General features: G+C 47.8%; 1 protein-coding gene across 1 annotated transcript in view; it reads right to left on the bottom strand.

The window, feature by feature from the left end:
• Positions 1-21,295, bottom strand: part of NAPRT (nicotinate phosphoribosyltransferase) — an 80,426-nt gene that overhangs the window by 21,520 nt on the left and 37,611 nt on the right. Inside the window, exons 7-10 of the mRNA XM_030219901.1 lie at positions 20,076-20,216; positions 5,337-5,421; positions 3,925-4,005; positions 3,349-3,451 (exon numbers count right to left, since the gene is read on the bottom strand). Coding sequence (XP_030075761.1) covers positions 3,349-3,451; positions 3,925-4,005; positions 5,337-5,421; positions 20,076-20,216 — 410 coding nt within the window. The remainder of the gene's footprint in view (positions 1-3,348; positions 3,452-3,924; positions 4,006-5,336; positions 5,422-20,075; positions 20,217-21,295) is intronic.

The raw sequence follows: 21,295 nt of genomic DNA on the forward strand, positions 1-21,295 counted from the left end.
GAATAGCCAATCATTTTCCTGAATCATAGGGAGAAGGGTGCCCAAAGAAACCATCCTGAACTTTTATTTGACCAGGAATTTGTTCATGGCCCTTAGGTCTAGGATGGAGTGCATCCCCCCCCCCCCCCCCCCCCCCCGTCTTCTTTTGCACAAGTACCTGGAATAGAATCTCCACCCTTCCTCCCCTGGGGGAATGGGCTCGACCACATGGGTCTTCAGAAGGACAGGGTTCCTCTGCAAGTACCTGCCCATGCTGAAAGCTGATGTAATGGGCCCTCAGTGGGCAATTTGTTGGTTTTTGGTGCCAATGCAGGGCTTAACTGAGACAAACTATTTGAAGAACCCACCGGTCAGAGGTTACAAGGTGCTATGTTTCGTGGAAAAAATTCAGCCTCCCCCCTCCCCCCCCCAACTGGCAAGTCATCTGGTATGGTCACTATTAAAGCAGCTATGCTCTGCTGCAGCCAGTCAAAAGCTCACCCCCTCCTTCGAATGGAGAGCTGCTTGGGCCTTAGGCGAACGCTGTTGACAGGAACAAGCACGCTAGGGTTCAGCCTGCTGAGACAGGCAAAAAAGGCAGTGTACATATGTCTCTGCAAGTAGTAGGCACCCTTCCTCAACTTGCCAAAATACCTCATAGAGGAGGAGGCAGATGCAGAATGCACCCAGTGGGAAAGAGAATGGATAGTATCAGTGTATTTCTTGATTTGGTTAGTGACCTCCTGAACTTTTCGCCAAAAAGATTATCCCTCCGGCATGGGGCATCCACCAACCTCTGCTGAACCATCAGTTCCAAGCCACAGACACACAGCCATGAGAGTCTGCACATTGCTATACTCTGGGCAGTATAAGGTACTACGGTACAGTCGACCACTCAGGAGAGGAGATTAGACAAGGACAGACAGCAAATCGGAGAAATCACTGATGTTCTCTGCAATTAGGAATATAGAGATATGCCTCTGTTAGATGTAGAGTCATGAGGAACTCTTTTTGACAAGCTGCTACTAGGACTGATTTGACTGTCTCCATATGAAACATTGGTCATTAGAGGCCGACCAAAGTTGGTTTGTTTCAATTATGGTGAAGAAACTGGTCCAAAATCCATTTTCTGCCTGATTTCAGTTCCTGCCGAAAGGCTATGGCCACAGGTGTTTTCGGTGGAAGCCAAAAATTTGTGATTTGTTCTGTTTCCCTCCCTCCCTTTCCTCCGTCCAGCTGTAGGTGCCACCCTTGGACCTAACTTACAATCTCTGGCAGTCTAGGAATGTAGACAGGGCAGGAATAATCCCCAGTTGCCCCTGCCCATGCTGACTCTGCTCTTACAAGACTGCCACAAGAGGTCACGGCAGCCATTTTGAGAGTAGAACTGGGGATCACTACTGCTCTGAATATACCACTAGACCACTAAGAATTGTAAGGTAGTCTGGGGTGGGGGGATACTCTTTCCATTCACGGATAATATTTAGGTGTCAGTGCTTGCAGTCGGCAGCCCTCTGCTAAACCCACAGGAAATTATTACCCTCCAGTCCTAGGAATTACAAGCACAGGCTGACAACTGAGACAGCCATTTTAACAAGGACTTCTCAACAACTCTGGCACGTCTAAGTTCCCAAGTCAATACAGAATGAGCTCAATCTTAGAGGCTTCCTTGTTCACCAAAGCTAAGCCGTCCATTGGCCAATCCAGGATCTTCTCTGGCCAATGAAACCAAGCCCTTGCCACTAAACCTCACTAAAATCACTACCATTCTACGGTCCCAAGGGTCCTTCAGAGCTATACCACCATCCACAGGGACAGTAGTCTTCTCAGTTACAGCATATACTGTTGGGAGACCTCAAGGTATCCCTAACCTGTTCTGGAATTGGGTACGGCCTCACCATGAACCATGCCACTCTAAAGGGTGTTATCAGGAAAACCTCACAGTGCTCGAATAACCTCCAATATCCTGATGCATGGGAAGACTTTGGTAGGCTTTCAAATCCTCTTCAACAGCAGGTCCACTTTACAGGGTTCTACCTCCTCAGGATCCTCCTCAAAATTTAAGACAGCTGAAACCTGAGAGATGAGCTTCTGCAGCTTATTCCAGTGAAAAATGTGGACTATTCCTGTGAAAAATACAGACTATTCAAGAGTCTCCTGGGGGCAGGTTTTCCATCCAGGCTTCCTCCCCCGGAACTTCCCATGGTTTTTGTGGCTCCTCATCTAGAGTTTCATCCTCCATCTGATAGGAGAGACCCCCCATCCAGGAGGTCCTTCTCCCAGTCCAATCTTTGCTGTTTTGGGATGCTGGGATGCACTTCTTAACATCCCTCCACCCCCCCCCACCCTCATTCAGAGGCCAGTAAAGATTCAAAAGCAAATTTAAGGAACTAGCGGAAGTGTTACTTCTTTACAATTAAGGAGTAGAAGGACCTGTTATCATGAAAAATGGTAATTCATGGATGAAAAACATCAGAGGAGGAAAAGTGGGTCTGGTTACCTTGTTGACTGGGGATGTATGTGGGAGCAGGTCCATATTTCCCATTAGGCACTGTTAGGTATATGGCTAATGCTATGCAGCGTTCAACTGGAAATAGGGGGGGGGGGGGGGGGGGGGGAGGGGGTTCCTTTGCCCCAGTGGCACGTCACCCAACTTCCTACAAGCACGGTACCAACTACATTAAGATTATAAAATTCAAATCAGTGACTGTCTCCATGTCTTTAAGGGGAGAACGGGTGTTAACAGCAGCCTGCCGCTCAGTAAAGCGCTACTGGGAGTGAGGAGATGGCGCACTTTCATCATACAACATCTTCAGAGGTGGAACAATAAAGGTCACATCTACACCTCCCCCTGTTCACCTGGTTCTGGCATCCTGGGAAGTTGCTCCATGCATCCTCCACCCTGTCACTGAAGAAATTACTTCCTTAATGCCACCCCCAAGTCTATTCCTCTATCAGCCTTATATTACAGTCATTTGTTCAGAATTTGCTTGCTATGTATTATTTATACCTTTGAAGTATTTGAAAAGTCCCTACCATACCTTCCCTTCCTCATTTATCTCATAGCAGAGCCTTAACATACCACAGACTGTTTCTGAAGTGCCATTAAGTAGTGTGTGGGGTACAGGGCTACTAACACATTCTATGATTATAGTTATTATAGGAGATTTTCATAGATCTGTCAGTCTGCAACATTTCTTCTTGGAGACATGCAGCATGGATCTTTTCAGAACTAAAACCAGGATTTTAGAACTCTGCAAGGAATGTTTAAAGAGCTTATTCTGAGATGCACAGGTGGGATTTGTGCTATCCTTCAGACATGGGCTGGTTGAGAGCAGCATGAGCTACCCCCTGGAAAGCAGAGCTCACCAGCGCTGTCGTACACTCTGTAGACCCTCTTGCTCCCTGGGAGAGTCATTTTCTCGGGATCTTCACTCATTTTCATTCTGGGACAACATTTCACTTGCACCAGCTGTAGGGGAGGCAAATAAAGAATCAGTTCCTCCAGCAGCCACAGGCTCACCTTTCCTAGAATCTCACCTTCCCTTGCTGCCTTGGCATGTCACAGCTCTGGCAGCCCTAAGCCAGAGAGGACAGAACCAGCTCTTTGGATATGCCATCCAAGATCCGAGAGGAGCTTGTGTATTCTAAGCTACAGTCCTCATAACAGCAGCCCATATCCACCATTCCAGTGCAGCAGGCTGAAGGCCCCCTGCCTGTCATGAATTTTCTGCTGGTTAGACTTCAGAGCATCCCTATGTATGTACAGGAGGCTGCCACATTAAAAGCTCTATACTTTCAAGTGCTGTCCCAGAGAACAGAAAAATACTGGCATGCGACATCTGTTCTTCCTGAATGCTTATGCCTTCATCTCCCCTCACATACTTTGCAGTATTTGGAAGTCTGCCTTCTAGCATTTCACCCAGGCTGCACTGGTGACTGTACCTTATATACACAGCCCAGTGAGGGCTGCGTCAGACATGTGACCAGGTTGGTGCCCACGCCGATGACATTAATCTCGTTCTCCTGTAGCAGGATAGAAGAAAGGGGAAACTCTGAATACAGGACAAAGGACAAGCATTACTCCATTCCCCCCCCCCCCCCCCCCCACCCCTGGCTGTATGTGTCTGAGAGCTGTTAAATCTAAGCCCCCACAACTCCCATGAAGGAGCTGAGAGCTGAGAAGCAAATAAGCTATGGATCAAATCCAGCTTCTCCCACTGAAGTCTTATGGCCTTTGGTCAAGACACGTCACTTTCCATTCTCTCACATACAATTTATATTGTAAGCCCTCTGAAGCATGAAAATACATATTGTACCCAAACTTACAACTCACTTTGATCTTAGCTTTGAAAGGATGAGTAATCAGATCCTTTTTGGCAGTGAATGTCCTCTACTTATGTATGTTCTTTTTTGGGTGTGGCTTTTAGTCTGATTTACTGTCCTCCCTCTACACACAGTACCTGAGTGCTTCCTGGGTGCTATTTTTGAACTAGAAGGGGTTGCCCCAGAAACAGCGGCTTCTCTCCCTCCGCTCCCTCTTCCCGGAGTTCCCAGACCTGAAATGTGAACACTATGGCCCAAATCCTGGGCAAATAAAGAAACAAAAACCATGGTGCCGAGCCTGGCACTTGGGGTATAGGAAAGTGCAGACAATAAAAAACCCCAGCTGTCTTTACCTACACTATCTGCATAAGCAGGTGGATTAATGTACCTGGACAATGACCCAGCTACAATGGGTTAAGTATACAGGGGCAGTAACTACACCACCTGCATGGTTACAAACCCCACAGGCACTTTTAACATCTGACCTGACAATCAAAGCAAAACTACACAGAATGTCCCACTTTGATTACTGTCCCCTGAAACATTAGCTGCAGAAATCTGCATCCACTTTCTCAGTGGGTGAACTTTCTGTCAAACTACATGCCTGTAGTTTTCATTATATAAAATCATGTGCGCTATTCAGTCCCCAACCCCTGACAACTCCTCCAAGCAACACAAGCAAAATTACTCAAGATGTAGAACACATGTAACTTTGCCAACAGTGAGACTGGGCAATAAACCAAGCCCCCATTCCTATGAGTAACAAGCTATTACCCCCAGAGATGCCCCCCCCCCCCGAATGTTTCCTGTCATCTCTAGCTATCCCAATCCTAGGACCGTTACTAAGCACACACCGCCAGTAACAAGTCACATCATCAAAAACATCATCGAACCCTCCCCCCCCCCCCCCACAAACTTGGGATATAAACACACAAACCTCTGGCATCAGGGGTGAAAAGCCAGTACAGCTCCCCACTACCTATAAACACACCCAGGACAGCCTGACTAAACCAACACCATTGGATCCTTACCTGCACCATCAGCTCCAGCAGACTCTGTTCACTGATGTTGTTGCTGACGGCGATGGATAAGTTCTGAAACCAGGGAATGCCAAAGCTGAGGAGAAAGAAACGATGCAAGTGAAGGACAAAGAAAGAGGGGTACAGCAGAGGCCAGCACAGTGACAGTTAACTCAGCACTTGCAATGGCCCTCTCACATGCACTGCCTGAGACCAGAAGCAGGACACACTGCTGGTATGTGCTCCCCAGGGCCACTGGCTTTTTAGGGTCCCCTCTAAGAGGTAAGTTCTCCACACCTCTAGACGAAGCCAACATCTTGTGGACATTTACTCACACTGACGAAGGTAAAATTATGTATCATACCTGATAATTTTCTTTCCATTAATCATAGCTGATCAATCCATAGACAGGTGGGTTGTGTCTATCTACCAGCAGGTGGAGATAGAGAGCAATCCTTTTGCCTCCCTATATGTGGTCAAGTGCTGCCGGAAAGTCCTCAGTATGTCGATATCCAAGCTCCATCCACAGGACTCAGCACTTAGAGAATTACACCCACAAAGGGACACTCTGCCCAGCTCACCACCGCCGAAACGGGGGAGGGGAATTAACCCAGCTCATCCCCACACAAGTGGGGGAGGGGAATCCGTCCAGCTCATCCCCGCGGAGTGGGGGAGGGACACCACCCCGCCGATGCGGGGGGATCTGGCTTATCCTGCAACCGCAACCGCGGGACGAGCTGACTGACCCTAACACCGCCGAAGCGGGAGGGGTACAAAGCTGCCCTACAGCCGCACGAAGCGGGAGGGAGCGCCGGCAGAATTTATGTCTCAATCCAGCCCCGTAGAACGGAGGGAAGAGGAATGCAGCAGCTCACTGTAACACAAACTCGTCTCAACTCTTGAAGAATCCAATTGAAAAAACTTGAACACGAAGTCCTCCTGAACAGGAACTGAAGACTAAACTTGAATCTGAAATGCAACCAGAATATAAACAGTACAGATATCTGGGAGGGGCTATGGATTGATCAGCTATGATTAATGGAAAGAAAATTATCAGGTATGATACATAATTTTACCTTCCATATCATCATGCTGATCAATCCATAGACTGGTGGGATGTACCGAAGCAGTACTCACCCAGGGCGGGACATAGAAATCCCTGACCGCAACACTGAAGCTCCAAATCGGGCCTCCGCCCGAGCAGCCACAGTCAAGCGGTAATGCCTGAAAAAGGTATGGGCCGATGCCCAAGTTGCCGCCTTGCATATCTCTTCCAAGGAGACGGACCCGGCCTCTGCCATCGAGGCCGCCTGAGCTCTAGTGGAGTGAGCCTTCAGCTGGATAGGTGGCACCTTCCCCGCGGCCACATAAGCCGCTGCAATGGCTTCCTTGACCCATCTTGCCACTGTAGGCTTAGCAGCCTGCAGACCCTTACGAGGACCTGCAAACAGGACAAACAGATGATCCGATTTCCGGAAATCATTGGTCACTTCCAAGTATCTGATGATGACTCGTCTCACATCCAGATATTTGAGAGCAGAGTATTCCTCTGGGTAGTCCTCCCTACGAAAGGAAGGGAGACAGAGCTGCTGATTCACATGGAAGCGAGAAACAATCTTGGGCAGGAAGGAAGGCACTGTGCGAATAGTCACTCCTGCCTCAGTGAACTGCAGAAAAGGCTCTCGACATGAGAGTGCCTGGAGCTCGGAAACTCTTCTGGCTGAAGTGATAGCCACCAAAAAGACTGCTTTCAACGTCAGGTCTTTCAGAGATGCCCTCGACAAGGGTTCAAAAGGCGGCTTCTGCAAGGCTCTTGCACCAGGTTGAGATTCCACGCAGGCACCACTGAGTGCAGAGGAGGGCGCAGGTGATTAACTCCCTTGAGAAAACGTACCACATCTGGCTGCGAAGCCAGGGAAGCACCCTTCAGGCGGCCCCTGAAGCAAGCCAGAGCCGCTACCTGGACTTTAAGGAAACTGAGCGACAGGCCTTTCTCCAGACCTTCCTGCAGGAACGCCAGCACTGAAGAAATTGGAGCAGTGAAGGGAGAAAGTGAGCCTGCTTCACACCACGCTGCAAAGGTACGCCAAACCCTGGCATAAACAGTAGAAGTAGAGCGCTTCCTCGCTCTCAGCATAGTGGCGATGACCTTGTCTGAGAAGCCCTTCTTCCTCAGACGCTGCCGCTCAATAGCCAGGCCGTAAGACCAAAGGGGGAGGGATCCTCCAGGACCCTGATGCAACAGGCCCTGCTCCACTGGCAGCCGCAGAGGGTCGTCCACTGATAGCCTTATCAAGTCCGCATACCAGGGACGTCTGGGCCAGTCCGGACCCACCAGGATTATTCGGCCCGGATGCTTTGCCACCCGGTCTAGTACCCTGCCCAACATGGGCCAGGGCGGGAACACATAGAGAAGCTCCTGTGTCGGCCACTGTTGGAGAAGAGCATCTACTCCCAGAGATCGAGGGTCCCGTCCTGTGCTGAAAAAGCGCGGCACTTGGCAATTGGCCGATGACGCCATCAGATCTAGGCTCGGCTGGCCCCAGTGCTTCGTGATGTCCAAGAACGCCTGAGCCGATAACTGCCACTCTCCGGGATCCAAGGTATGGCGACTGAGAAAGTCCGCCTTGACATTCATGACTCCGGCAATGTGGGCCGCTGACAGCTGTTCCAGGTTCGCTTTTGCCCACTGGCATAGATTCATGGCTTCCTTGGCTAGAGGGGCGCTCTTGGTACCTCCCTGGCGGTTGACATAAGCCACAGCCGTGGCATTGTACGACAGGACCCGTACTGGCTTCAACGCCAGTACCGGGAGGAACTCCAAAAGCGCCAACCGAATGGCTCTGAGTTCCAGGTGGTTGATAGACCACTTTGCCTCTGCAGGAGACCAGAGCCCCTGCGCTGTCCTTCCCAAGCAGTGGGCTCCCCAGCCCGTCAAAGAGACGTCCGTCGTGACGACAATCCACTCCGGGGTCACAAGAGGCATCCCTGCAGACAACTTGTCTGTCTTCAGCCACCAGCTCAGCGCCTTGCGCACTGCTGGGTCCAAGGGAAGGCGCACAGCATAATCCTCCGAGATAGAGAACATACTGGGGAGTTTCCGGCAGCACATGACCACATACATATAGGGAGGCAAAAGGATTGCTCTCTATCTCCACCTGCTGGTAGATGGACACAACCCACCAGTCTATGGATTGATCAGCATGATGATATGGAATAAGACATTTAATGGAGCTAGGGATGGGATCAGAGTTATACAAACAAACAGCAAAGGACTACAGCCACAACATCAAATCAGGATTCAAACATAGCTGTTACCACCAGGGGCAACAGAGAGCCAAACAAACCAAACTAATTTCCAGGCCTGTCCTCAAGATCACCAGTTGCTAATGCTGGCGGAGCAGGTGGGGGGAAGAGGGGTTGGTGGTTAGGAGGCGAGGATAGTGGAGGGCAGACTTATACGGTCTGTGCCAGAGCCGGTGATGGGAGGCGGGACTGGTGGTTGGGAGGCAGGAAGTACTGCTGGGCAGACTTGTACGGTCTGTGCCCTGAATAAGGCTGGTACAAATCAAGGTAAGGTATACACATATGTTTGTCTTGTTGGGCAGACTGGATGGACCGTGCAGGTCTTTTTCTGCCATCATCTACTATGTTACTGTGTTTGGCAAAATATTGGTCAGGCCATGACCCCAGTGGCCCACCCCATTCTGCTACTTCCAATTCCGTAAAAGGACCCGCCACCTCTGAAGCACTGTGGAACTGGAAAAGTTAGAGATAACATTTTGTCTGGAAAAAATGTTAGAAATTGCCTAGTGAGTTACTGACAAATGCTGTGAAAAGAAGGCCAATATGTACAAATTGAAGTCACTGTTTACAGCAGACCCAGGGCCAGCTTAACCATTGGACCAGGTGAGGCTCTCTGGCCCAGGGCGCCAGAAATTAAGGGTGCCAAAATACCCAGTCTCTAACCTCATTGGTCTAAAAGGTTAAGCCTTTTCTTCCCCCTCCTTCCTAATTTGGTCTCTCCACTTCTCTCTTCTCCTTTCCATTGTACTATGCCCATGTACGTTAGACTTTTAGCATATTTGCTTAGATTAAGTTTAGCATTCTAAGAAAGATGTTTTGTAGATGATATGCAATTCTGTGTAGACTGATTAAATTACCTCATATGTGGTTGAGGGTGTAAATGTCAGTATTTGGATTGTCAAATTTCAGGGGGCCTTTCTCTTCCAGTCTTCCCTCCTTGTTAATAAGAAATATTATGCAGCTCTAAGACTAGTTTTACTGATCTCTTGTAGTACAATGAATTTTATTTTTCAAAATGTACCCACTTTCCACAGCACCTCCATAAAAGCACATACACAAACACCCTACAAATTTGAGACCCTCTCAGAACACACATACCCCCTCTCACCAAGGCACCTCTCGAATGGACATGATGTGAAAATCCCTTTAGTACATCAGGCCTTGAGCGCTATAAACGTGATTAACTCCAACCCTGGCTCATGTTATATAGGTACCGGTGAGCTTGTCATAAATGTTTTCATACTCCATCAGTGTGATTGATCCACGTTTGTTACAAAGTCATACAAGGAATTCTTTCCAGTCAGGGAAGACTAGGAAGGGGGCTCTCAGGACCTGGACAAGTCACCAATACTGAAAGCTAATAAAACACACAGAAAATCTGTTCAGCTGCTCCCTCCCTGTTCCATATTTTAGAAGTGTTGTATCTCACACTGTATAACAGTATAACATATGTAGAAATGAAAGAAGAGGGCACGTAATTCACCAATTATCTGCAGCCACCTCATACTTAACTGAAAATTGATGTCTTATCGGATAATTTTCTTTCCTTTAGATGCAGCAGATGAATTCAGAGACTTGTGCGTTACAGAGAAATCCAACCTGTCCCTGCCAGAATCTAACTCCTCCCCGCTGCAGGTAATCTCCTCCATCCCAGCTCCCGGCCTGCCAAGCCTTTGCCGTGCCACAGTCACCTTGACCCCCCCCCCCCCCCCCCCCGAGAAACCCAAATTCTATAAGCAGTAAAAATACTAGTAAAAGTAACATAAATCATTTTCTTCCGTAATCTGCTAAGACAGCAGATGTACAGACCAGCACAGGACCCAAAACAGTCCAAATTCCAAAACAAGTAAAATCAGAAACAACAGTTTATACCTAATTGTTCAACCACCCTTAGGATTCACCTTTGGGATTAAAAAGCAAAACCATGTGTATGTACGGACTGGATAAATGAATTAAAACAAAGTTTAAAGTAAATGCCCTTAATGAGTAATACTTGGTAGCAATAATAAAACAGTGATGGAATATTCACATAGCAAGCAGCCTGAACATAATTAACTTTATATGAACTAGGCGGCTAACAGTATGCTGAATTGGACAATGTTAGCACATTTAGACTGATGCTGGGCAAAACTTCTCCATGAAGGAAGCCTTTCCCTCATTATTCAATACTTTTCTGTGAAAAAATAGTAATAAAAAAGGCAAGTGCATTTTTATAATATACCACCACAATTCACAAAACACAAGGAGCAAGTTCCCACATGCCATCTTTTTCTTTGATGTAGGCACAGGGAAAAAGGAGATTTTAAATGCTCCCAGGTTTCAACCTAATTCACGCTTAATGTGGGATATAAGGGGCCCTTTTACTAAGGCGCGTAGGCGCCTATGCGTGTCCAATGCACGCCAAATTGGAACTACCATCCGGCTACCATGTGCCCCGGACGGTAATTCCATTTTGTAGGCGTGTCCAAAAGACAAGATAGAAAATATTTTCTATCACATGGCACTTACCCGGCAGTAATCAGCAGTTCACGCGAGCTGGTCGCTTACTGCCTGGTTATCGTGCGAGACCTTAACTCTAAGTCAGTGGCCAAAAATGGATGTGCAGCAAAATTAAAACCAGCACACGTCCATTTTCGGCCATAAAGAAAACAAAGCCTTTTTTCCAGGTGCACTGAAAAAATTACCTGTGCGTGTACAAAACGCACTTACACTAGCGCAGGCTACTTTTTTGGCACGCTTTAGTAAAAGGGCCCCTAAATGTCATAAATAAGTAAATAGATAGAAACTCTGAATGTTGAGCACCTGATTCTCATAACATGTTGTCTGTTTACCTCTGCACAAATATAACAGTGCTGTGAGGGTACCTCGAGGTATGTGCCAGGAGGGCACCCTGCGCTCAGGGGAGGGAAGGCACTTCCGCAGGGATCCTGCAGGACCTGGGTCCATCCCCAAGAGATTCCCGCGAACATGGGTCCGTACCGCGGGAACCCCACTCTCCTCGCTCTTCTGCAGCTCTCTATTGTGGGTTGTGTCCATTTACCAGCAGGTGGAGATAGAGAGCACTGAACTGCACTGTCTTGTAGGATGGAATGCTTCTTGGCCAGTCAGTATTTCTCATAACAAAGCAGAAGAAAAACAGAAGCATAACATCTCTCCTTACCACCAGGGAAAATGAATAAATCAAGAACTTCCATCCTGCAAACCAATTACAACCTATCACCTAATATGAAAAATGAGGCAACACAAACCAACAGAGAACAGACTGATGCCGTGAAAAACAAAAGGGTGGGCCTCTGAATTCATCTGCTGCATCTAAAGGAAAGAAAATTATCAGGTAAGACATAATTGTTTGTTCCTTAGAGACAGCAGCAGATGAATCCAGAGACTTGTGGGATGTAGCAAAGCAGTCCTGAAGTAGGGTGGGAACCTGAATCTCCCCACTGATTGCCCCCACACTCCAACAAATGCATTCAAGTGAGCGAAGACATCTCATCAGTGGTGCCTGCAGATGGAAAGCAGGAAAGACCATGCTGCTACCTTACATCTTGCCTCCAGAGATAACAAACGGGCAACCTCCCAGGAAGATGCAATCGCTCAGGCAGAAGGTGCCCGGAATCCAGCTGGGAGTGGATTACCTGCCAGAAGGTACGTGAAGGCAATTGCCTCCCTGACACACAGAGCTAGCAAGGCATTGAAAGTTTTATTTCCCTTTCGAGAACCCAAGCAAGGCCTGAACCAATGACCTAATCTACAAAATACGTTTCACACTTCGAAAGGGTACCGAAGTACCCGGCGAATGGCAACCAGGTGAGGAAACAAACAAAGGTGAATAGAGCAGAAAGACAGCTACTACCGTATGAAGAAACGACAGGATGGAGTGCCCCTCATCCCATCAGGAGAAAGCCGCAGGATCGACAGGATGAAGTCTAGATCTCTGAACCCTGCTTAGACTAAACCTGGAGCCCTGAAGGAAACTCGCCTGGCCCCAAACTATAGCCCTTGATATCTGCAAAACCAGGGTGAGTGTGACCTGACCGGAAAGAATGGTGAGTAACGACCTCAGGAAGACCCTGAGACTACAGGCAATCATAGCGACACTCACTTTGCTAAATCCCCACCAAACAACTGAACGGGCTTAAAAGGGAACCTAGCCAGCCGCTGTTCGAAGTTGAATCCGCCGCCCAGAGGCAGAACCCCAGTAAACAACAGGCTGTGGCCAAAGACCGCAGCTAGGTTGAAGCCCGAAAAGGCAAACAATAAAATCTGGCAAATCCAGCCACCTGGTCTCCATATTTGACAAGCCAGGAGAAGGTGGATTGAGGAACGCCTGAAAGGAGTCAGAAACCTGTTACAGCAAGCGAAGGCATGCCCTAGCAGCATACGAGCTGCAGACAGTTATCTGAAGAGAGGGAAAACCTCTAAAGGGCCATAGAAAGGGTGAACTGAACCCAGCAGAGGGGCTGAATTTAACTTGAAGGGTCCAAGATAGAGGCCATTTTGCTGAGAACTTGAACCAATTTTCCAAACCCCGGGTCATGGAAGGGAAAGTATCACCTGACTTGGGCGGGAATCCTTGCTGGGAAACCACAAGAATAAATGTCTTCTCTAAGCCTAAGTCCAGTAGCACTCCCAGACACTTCAAGAGATGGTGACTAACAGCTAAGAAGGAACTGCTTAAGTGATCTGAAGCAGTACGTGGCCCAAGGAAGAGCGGCCAAGATAAAGCCCATTACGTCCAGCACTGTAATATAATGCGAGACCACATAAGGGAAAGCAGATCCAGACTGTGCGGGCAGCGGTACCGATAAGCCACAGGAAGAATGTCCTTCCTAGGCCCACGACGAACAGCACTCCCAGATACTCCAAGAGGTATGTTCTAAACAACTGGCTCTAGGTGAAACAGAGTACCACTTCCAAGGACTGCAGAAAAGCAACAACTGTGGAAGTCACTTACAGACTCTCTAAACAGGAAGAGTCGCAAAGCCACCAGACATGAAGGCCTGGAGGAACCGATTTCCATCCTTGTAAAGGAAGGCTGCTCGGACATGCCTGACCTTGCCAACAGCAACAAAAAATAGCCACAGAGGAGATAAACTATTTCTGACCAATGGTCCCAAAGGAAAATGCAGAACCTTACCACTCTGTGAAGCCCAAACCCAGGTGGTAGGAATCTCCCTTGTGTGGAACTATGCAGCAAATGCAAGAACTGTCTGTCTTCCCAAAACATCTGGGGACAAGTTCTACTGAGCCGAAATACAGCATTGGAAATGTGCCTTTCAGTGCGTGCTATCCAGGTGGGTGCCTGGCTAGGTGTTGCCAAGCCAACACTGCAGTAAAATGGGAGCACTCCACGTTGTAACCACTCCTCAGTATCGCTAAGACACAGCGGTGTGAGGCAAAGTGAGTCCACTACTTAGAGAACTGAGAGGTGTCTTGCTAGTCTCTTGGGTTTTTTTTTCTTTTGCAAGAAAGATGAGTAGACATCGTTGCCTGTAGCACTTGGCCTCCCAAAACCGAAGATGAGGTGGAGAGAAGGAATTCTGAGGCTTGTACTCTGCCAACCAGAGACGTGGCGATCCATACGTCTTCAATTCACTACTCTACATAAGTACATAAGTAATGCCACACTGGGAAAAGACCAAGGGTCCATCGAGCTCAGCATCCTGTCCACGACAGCGGCCAACCCAGGCCAAGGGCACCTGGCAAGCTTCCCAAACGTACAAACATTCTATATATGTTATTCCTGGAATTGTGGATTTTTCCCAAGTCCATTTAGTAGTGGTTTGTAGACTTGTCCTTTAGGAAACCGTCTAACCCCTTTTTAAACTCTGCCAAGCTAACCGCCTACACCACGTTCTCCGGCAACGAATTCCAGAATTTAATTATGTGTTGGGTGAAGAAACATTTTCTCCAATTTGTTTTAAATTTACTACACTGTAATTTCATCGCATGCCCCCTAGTCCTAGTATTTTTGGAAAGCGTGAACAGACGCTTCACATCCACCTGTTCCACTCCACTCATTATTTTATATACCCCTATCATGTCTCCCCTCAGCCGTCTCTTCTCCAAGCTGAAAAGCCCTAGCCTCCTTAGTCTTTCTTCATAGGGAAGTCGTCCCATCCCCGCTATCATTTTAGTCGGCCATCGCTGCACCCTTTCCAATTCTACTATATCTTTCTTGAGATGCGGCGACCAGAATTGAACACAATACTCAAGGTGTGGTCGCAACATGGAGCGATACAACGGCATTATAACATCCTCACACCTGTTTTCCATACCTTTCCTAATAATACCCAACATTCTATTCGCTTTCCTAGCCACAGCAGCACACTGAGCAGAAGGTTTCAGTGTATTATCGACAACGACACCCAGATCCCTTTCTTGGTCCGTAACTCCTAACGTGGAACCTTGCATGACGTAGCTATAATTCGGGTTCTTTTTTTCTCACATGCATCACCTTGCACTTGCTCACATTAAACGTCATCTGCCATTTAGCCGCCCAGTCTCCCAGTCTCGTAAGGTCCTTCTGTAATTTTTCACAATCCTGTCTCGAGTTAACGACTTTGAATAACTTTGTGTCATCAGCAAATTTAATTACCTCACTAGTTACTCCCATCTCTAAATCATTTATAAATATATTAGAAAGCAGCGGTCCTAGCACAGACCCCTGAGGAACCCCACTAGCTACCCTTCTCCATTGTGAATACTGCCCATTTAACCCCACTCACTGTTTCCTATCCTTCAACCAGTTTTTAATCCCCAATAGGACATTTCCTCTTATCCCATGACTCTCCAATTTCCTCTGTAGCCTTTCATGAGGTACCTTGTCAAACGCCTTTTGAAAATCCAGATACACAATATCAACCGGCTCCCCTTTGTCCACATGTTTGTTTACTCCTTCAAAGAATTGAAGTAAATTGGTCAGGCAAGATTTCCCCAAACAAAAGCCGTGCTGACTTGGTCTCAGTAATCCATGTCCTTGGATGTGCTATGTAATTTTGTTTTTAATAATAGCCTCTACCATTTTCCCTGGCACCGACGTCAGACTCACCGGTCTATAATTTCCCGGATCTCCCCTGGAACCTTTGTTAAAAATTGGTGTTACGTTGGTCACCCTCCAATCTTCCGGTACCATGCTCGATTTTAAGGATAAATTGCATATCACTAACAGTAGCTCCGCAAGCTCATTTTTCAGTTCTATCAGTACTCTAGGATGAATACCATCCGGTCCAGGAGATTTGCTACTCTTCAGTTTGCTGAACTGCCCCATTACGTCCTCCAGGTTTACCGTGAAGTCAGTAAGTTTCTCCGACTTGTCCGCTTGAAATACCATTTCCGACACCGGTATCCCACCCAAATCTTCCTCGGTGAAGACCGAAGCAAAGAATTCATTCATTCAATCTCTCCGCTACGTCTTTATCTTCCTTAATCACCCCTTTTACCCCTTGGTCATCCAGCGGCCCAATGGATTCTTTTGCCGGCTTCCTGCTTTTAATATACCGAAAATAATTTTTGCTATGTTTTTTTGCCTCTAATGCTATCTTTTTTTCATAATCCCTCTTGGCCTTCTTTATCTGCGCCTTGCATGTGCTTTGACACTCCTTATGCTGCTTCTTGTTATTTTCAGACGGTTCCTTCTTCCATTCTCTGAAGGCGTTTCTTTTAGCCCTAATAGCTTCCTTTACCTCACTTTTCAACCACGCCGGCTGTCTTTTGGACTTCCGCCTTTCTTTTCTAATTCGCGGAATATGTTTGGCCTGGACCTCCAGGATGGTATTTTTGAACAGCGTCCATGCCTGTTGTACAGTTTTTACCCTCTCAGTTGCCCCCCTAAGTTTTTTTTAACCATTCTTCTCATTTTATCATAGTCTCCTTTTTTAAAGTTAAATGCTAACGTATTTGACTTCCTGTGTATAGTTACTTCAATGTTGATATAAAAACTGATCATATTATGATCATTGTTATCAAGCGGCCCCAGTACCATAACGTCCTTCACCAGTTCATATGCTCCACTAAGGACCAAGTCTAGAATTTTTCCTTCTCTCGTCGGCTCCTGCACCAGCTGCTCCATAAAGCTGTCCTTGATTTCATCAAGGAACTGTACCTCTCTAGCGTGTCCCAATGTTACATTTACCCAGTCTATATTTGGATAATTGAAGTCACACATTATTATCACATTGCCCATTTTGTTTGCGTCTCTGATTTCTTTTATCATTTCTGCGTCTACCTGCTCGTCCTGGCGAAGCGGACAGTAGTACACTCCTATCACTGTCCTTTTCCCTTTTGTACATGGAATTTCAATCCACAGTGATTCAAAAGTATGATCTGTAGATAGAGCATTGAATACCAACACCCCCCATAACAAACAATAGCTGGTGACCTGCCCTTTGCGTTCCAGTGAGGGGAGCATGGGCCTTCCTCCGGAAAGGCTGACAAAAAGGAGAGAATGCCAAAAGAGCAATGCCCACACCAAGGGCCCAACGGTGCACTGTCCTGATGTCTAGATCTCCTCCAAACAAAAGTGCACCTCTAAAAGATAGTTTGCTCAATGTGACCTAAAGCCACAGCTGTTGACCAATGCCTAGGCCCAAGCTAACTACCTGCTGAGAGTGGCCAGAGGTGGCTGGCGTGACCGAGTACCATAACTGCCTGGCATGTCTGCCCATTAAAGCACGAGCCAGAAGAAATACCCAAATAATGCTTGTGCCCCATCAAAGACAAGCTGCAGCAGAAATTGAACCAGATGCTGCTGGATCTCCGAGCGCACTCTCATTTAGCTGCTGGCATTGCTGATCTATCCCACTACACCTTGAGGTAGCACTGTAATCAGTGCCAGCTGTTCAACACCATGACAAAATAAAATGCTCAAGTGGATCAGAGGCAGATAGAGGCACTATAACCTATGGGTAGAGATGCTGCTGCTATAGCGATGTGGAACTAGCTCGTCAAGGCTTGGCCAGTCTGTAATCCATGCCATAAGGCAGAGGTGCTGCTGAACAGCCACAAGGAACCTGCAGAACTGCAGTGTATGGTTAGCCGCCCCATTAGCTGAATGTTTAGGGACAGATGGCTCATGCCCAGCCACCTAGGAGAGACACCAAAATAATAACAAGGACAGCAGCGCCTCCATGGAATCCAATAGTATAACAACCTCGCCAAGAACTGGTAACATGCAGCAGGAAGACCATCCACCATCTTGAAATCCAAGAGGTTGTTCAACCACTGCACACACTGCAGCTGCTTTGAAACAGTTCCAGGGGATTATGCAAAAAAAAAAAAAAAAAAAAAAAAGGAAGAAAGTCTCATTCTTAGGGCAGCAAACGCAGGAGGACAACTAAAACTCTCAGGCTTACTGCCACCGCCCGTACAGCACGATAAACACCTTGCCAATTCAGCATCCACATGATGAACCCTCCAAAGGCAGGATCACAATACATGTGCAGAAGGTGCAAACTTTTATTTTAATGGTTGGGAGAGCCCATACCACTGGTATAAAGTCTGCCCTTTCCAATCACTGTATCGTGGGGCATGACCACCTGTGAGGATCTGAGAAAATCTAAAGTCCTCCAGCCAGAAGTAGATAGAGCATTGAATACCAACACTCCCATAAAAAAACAATAGCCTGGTGACCTGCCCTCTGCGTCCCAGTGAGGGAGCATGGGCCTTCCTCCAGAAAGGCTGACAAAAAGGAGAGAATACCAAAAGAGCAATGCCCACACCAAGGGCCCAACCCCTTAGTGCACTGTCCTGATGCTGACCACTGGGTTAAAACCCAGAGCAGCCTCCAGAGAGACCCTGGTGCAAAACAAAGCCTGCAAGCTGCACGCCCCGAGAAGGCATGAAAGGCTGCCTAGTCCTTTCCACACTGTGCCTTAATGAATCAGGGGCGTTAGTACCAGGAGAGCCGTGTCCCGAAGAGGTTTCCCCCTGGTCTCACAGTCCGGCTGCCGAGCAAACAGGAAGCTAACAGCAGAACCGGCCTGAAATACTTCTGGCTCAAACCCGCCAGAAAGAAGCAATGGAGCCAAGCTCCAGTGGGAGCAGGACCCGGGTGCCATGCAGCACCACTGGTCGACTGACAGGACTGCTGCCAGTCCTTTGATGGGACATGCCCACACACCTACGAAGCACCACCCTGTTGGGGTTGAACCCCGCAGTTGGCCGCACAACGATACTCAAGGTTGTACAGTGTGGATCCATGTCTATCAGAACACCAGAGAGCAACCTAGAAACAGCCCATGCTTAGCAACACAATGATCCAGATTACTGCCACTATACCATAGGTCCACAAACAACAAGGTGTCTGCAGGGTGCCAGGCGCAGATCTCCCCAGAAGGGGAACAAACAGGGAGCCAAAACCATCAAAATAGAGGTTGGCAGAGAAGCAAAGGGAGCAGCGGGAATCAATCTGTGCTGCATTAAAATGGCTACAGGAGGCCAAGCCACTTGAGACTGCAGAGAACATTTTAAATATGGAGAAAAAGAGAAGGGAGGAAGGGCTGGAGGAGAATTAAGGGTGGGGGAGGAACCTGGGGTGACCAGGTGTGCCCCCTAAAGCCAGCACTAGTCAACCAGGGCACCCCAAAGATAACCTGAACTAGGAAACCTAGACAGCAGCTGCCTGAAGAAACCAGGAGCTTGTAAGAAATCAGTCTGCTCATCTGCTGGAGATACTGAATACCGACTGGCGTAGGAGCATTCCATCCTATAAGACAGTGCAGATTTATCTTCACCTGCTGGTAGATGAACACAACCCATAAGTCTCTGGATTCATCTGCTGCTGTCGCTAAGGAATGTTAGGTTTATTTCTATTGAACCACCACCTGGTCATGACCGGGACAATTTATTAGATCCCAGTTCATCCCAGGTGTTATCCCTCATTCCCCCATAGCTAAAAATCCTCTGTGTTTATCCCATGCTTTACCCCTCCCTCCCCCCCCCCCCCCCCCCGCCAAGCTAAGGGGCCTCCGTGCTTATCTCATGCTTTACCCCTCACTCCCCCCCCCCCCTCACAGCAAAGGGATCCTCTCGGCTTATCCCAGGCTTTATCCCTCACTCCCCCTCAGCTAAGGATCCTCTGTGCTTATCTCAAGCATTTGCCCTCACTACCCTCTCCCCTACTGCAAAGGTTCCTTGTAAGCTCTTTGAGCAGGGACTGTCTTTCTTCTATGTTTGTGCAGCGCTGCGTACGCCTTGTAGCGCTATAGAAATACTAAATAGTAGTAGTAGTAGTAGTTCCTCTGGTTTATTTGGCTTTATAACTCTGATCTTTTCCATCCCCTTATAACAGATTGAATGACTATTCATAATATTACAGAGAGACAGAACTGGAAAATGAGCTCAGATGATCTTCCCATTCAACCTCTGCACCCAATCCATCCCAGACCAGTGACACCAGTAGCAGAAATTTCACCCTGTGTATACATAGTCAGAGGATTCACTCACTGAGCTGCGCAGCTCCTGAATATGCATCGGATCTCTACAGACTGTTTGGCGAGATTCCCACTATCCAGACGTATGCCCAGGGCCTGGTAGCCCAGCTCCTGCAACATCAGGGCTACCGTGCAGAAATTTGGAATGCCGCTTCTGTGAAACAGAGACCCAAGCAATTGTAAACAGATGGCAGTCAGAGGCTCCCAGGGGATGTACATGTCTCTTGTCCCACACACACTGATCACTAAGGGAGGGGTGGACTGCCCTTGGTCCTCAGTCTGCCCACCATCTGTCTCCAGATGAGTTTCCTAACTGTGCACAAGATACTGATAACTCTGAATGAACATGAATCCACGAACCAAGATTCTGCTTGAAGCACAGATCCTACAAACCAACCCAACTGAGGAGCCCAAGGACTGAAGCAGGCAGCTGGTGGGAGCATCTCTCACTCATTTTTTAATCAAACATTGTGTTCTCCTCTGGGTGTAGTCTTCTATTTTCAGGGGAAACTGAGAAGTAGAGAACTCAAACACTTGCAGTAAAGGGGTCCAGGTGCTCTTAGAGAGCCCAAAAGATTCTCAACACAAACTAATCCCTACATCACCAAGAAAAATTATTTATTTAAAGAAAAACAAAACATGCCGAGTGTGGACATGATGGAGACCTGGACTCGTTCAAGAACTGTGGGATGTTTATTTATTTGTTGCATTTGTATCCCACATTTTCCCACCTCTTTGCAGGCTCAATGTTATACTGTCTACCCCGCTTTCCTTATAAACACACCCTTCCAGTTCAGAAGCCCTACTCCAAAACAAGAAGCCAGGTTCTGTAGGTCTTGTGGCATGGGAGATCCAGGGGAGGAACAGGTGCCTCCCATCCCCACTCCCCTGTGTGTGTATCTGACCCTCCCCCTTCCCCCTCTGGTGCTTGTGAGGAATCAGTACCAGGCACATACTGGAACAACCAGAGATGCGGGAGGAAGGAAGAAACTTCTCACCCCAACAATTCCTCACCTTCTGCTGCCTACTGGCTCACCAGAAGAGGCCAAGTAGCAGCAGCTGGCCCACTGCACACTCTAAAGCACCAGTTCCCATCTCTACTGCTAGCAAAAGACAAGTGGGTAAACAGGACTAAGAGAAGAAAGCAAGAGCTTGGGGAGGAAGACGACACAGAAAGGCAGGTGCAAGAATGGGGGTGAGCAAGGGCGAGAAAGCAGGAACAAACAAACAAAC

The sequence above is a fragment of the Microcaecilia unicolor genome, chromosome 1 (assembly GCF_901765095.1).
Source record: "Microcaecilia unicolor chromosome 1, aMicUni1.1, whole genome shotgun sequence".
Lineage (NCBI taxonomy): Eukaryota > Metazoa > Chordata > Amphibia > Gymnophiona > Siphonopidae > Microcaecilia > Microcaecilia unicolor.